Source organism: Etheostoma cragini, chromosome 6 (assembly GCF_013103735.1).
Source record: "Etheostoma cragini isolate CJK2018 chromosome 6, CSU_Ecrag_1.0, whole genome shotgun sequence".
NCBI classification, from domain to species: Eukaryota; Metazoa; Chordata; class Actinopteri; order Perciformes; family Percidae; genus Etheostoma; species Etheostoma cragini.
Genome location: NC_048412.1, coordinates 28,194,725 through 28,195,857, shown reverse-complemented (window position 1 = coordinate 28,195,857; position 1,133 = coordinate 28,194,725). Strand labels below are relative to the sequence as shown.

Genomic DNA, 1,133 nt, shown 5'->3' with positions numbered 1-1,133 from the left:
CACACACACACACACACACAGAAACACACACAGACAGGCACACAGACAGGCAAACGCACACACACATACAAACATACACACGCAAACACACACAGACACACAGACAGGCACACACACACACAGACAGGCAAATGCACACACACATACATACATACATACACACTCACGCACACACACAGACACATGTACACACATAAATACACGCGCACACACATGTACGAACGCACACACAGGTAGACATGCATATGCACACAAATGCACGCACGCACGCACACATACACACACAGATACACAAAGACACATACATACACACGCACACATGCTCGCACACACACACAGATACACACAGACGCACACTCAAACACACATGCATACAGACATGCGCATGTACGCACGCACACAGATACACAAACACATACACACACACACTTGCACAGACATTGATACACACGCACACAAGTACGTACGCATACACACACACACGTACAGAGTCATGAAAACATGTCTGATTGTCTCATTGTTGTGTTGCCAGAAAACAGAAAATAATTTGGCACAAAAGAGGTTTAAATAAATAAACATAATAAATAAAACATCCTACACGTCAGAGGAAAAGTTTCTCTTAGTCTCTCTGAGGGGAAGTTTAAAATATATTAGGCAAAAAATGCACTCGTAATGGGGGAAAAGGACCAGCAAATCTCAGTGAAAAATAAAAACAATCATTAATATTTTGTGTTAAAATATTGCAAGCTCAAAGTTTATCCTTTAAACACATTTAGCCGAATATTTAAACAACCGTGGGACGTCTCATTGGTGACAGATCTAAAAAAAACAGCAAACAAGGAGAAGCGACCATTTTTAAGTTAGAAATCGCTATCGCCAAACACACCAGACTCCATTGAAATAAACATTAGTTTCATTATCGCCACTTCATTTCCAGTTGAGAGAAATAAAAACAAAACTACCAAAAGCCGTCTTGGTTCATTTCTCTGCTGTTCCAACTATAACCACTCTGGTCTGGTTGGAATAAACTCTTAATTCACCCATTTACATGTGGTGATATGCTGCTTTATACATGCTAAAAGTAGTGATTATTTACATGGAGTCTGGTGGAGATATGCTGCTCTATACACGCT

The 1,133-nt window shown here is 40.2% G+C and overlaps 1 protein-coding gene across 1 annotated transcript in view; it reads left to right on the top strand.

Annotated features, from left to right (window-relative positions):
• Positions 1-672: 672 nt before the first annotated feature.
• Positions 673-1,133, top strand: part of si:dkey-22o22.2 (neural-cadherin) — a 57,405-nt gene continuing 56,944 nt past the window's right edge. The window contains exon 1 of the mRNA XM_034873631.1: positions 673-699. Within this exon, the coding sequence (XP_034729522.1) occupies positions 673-699 (27 nt within the window). The remainder of the gene's footprint in view (positions 700-1,133) is intronic.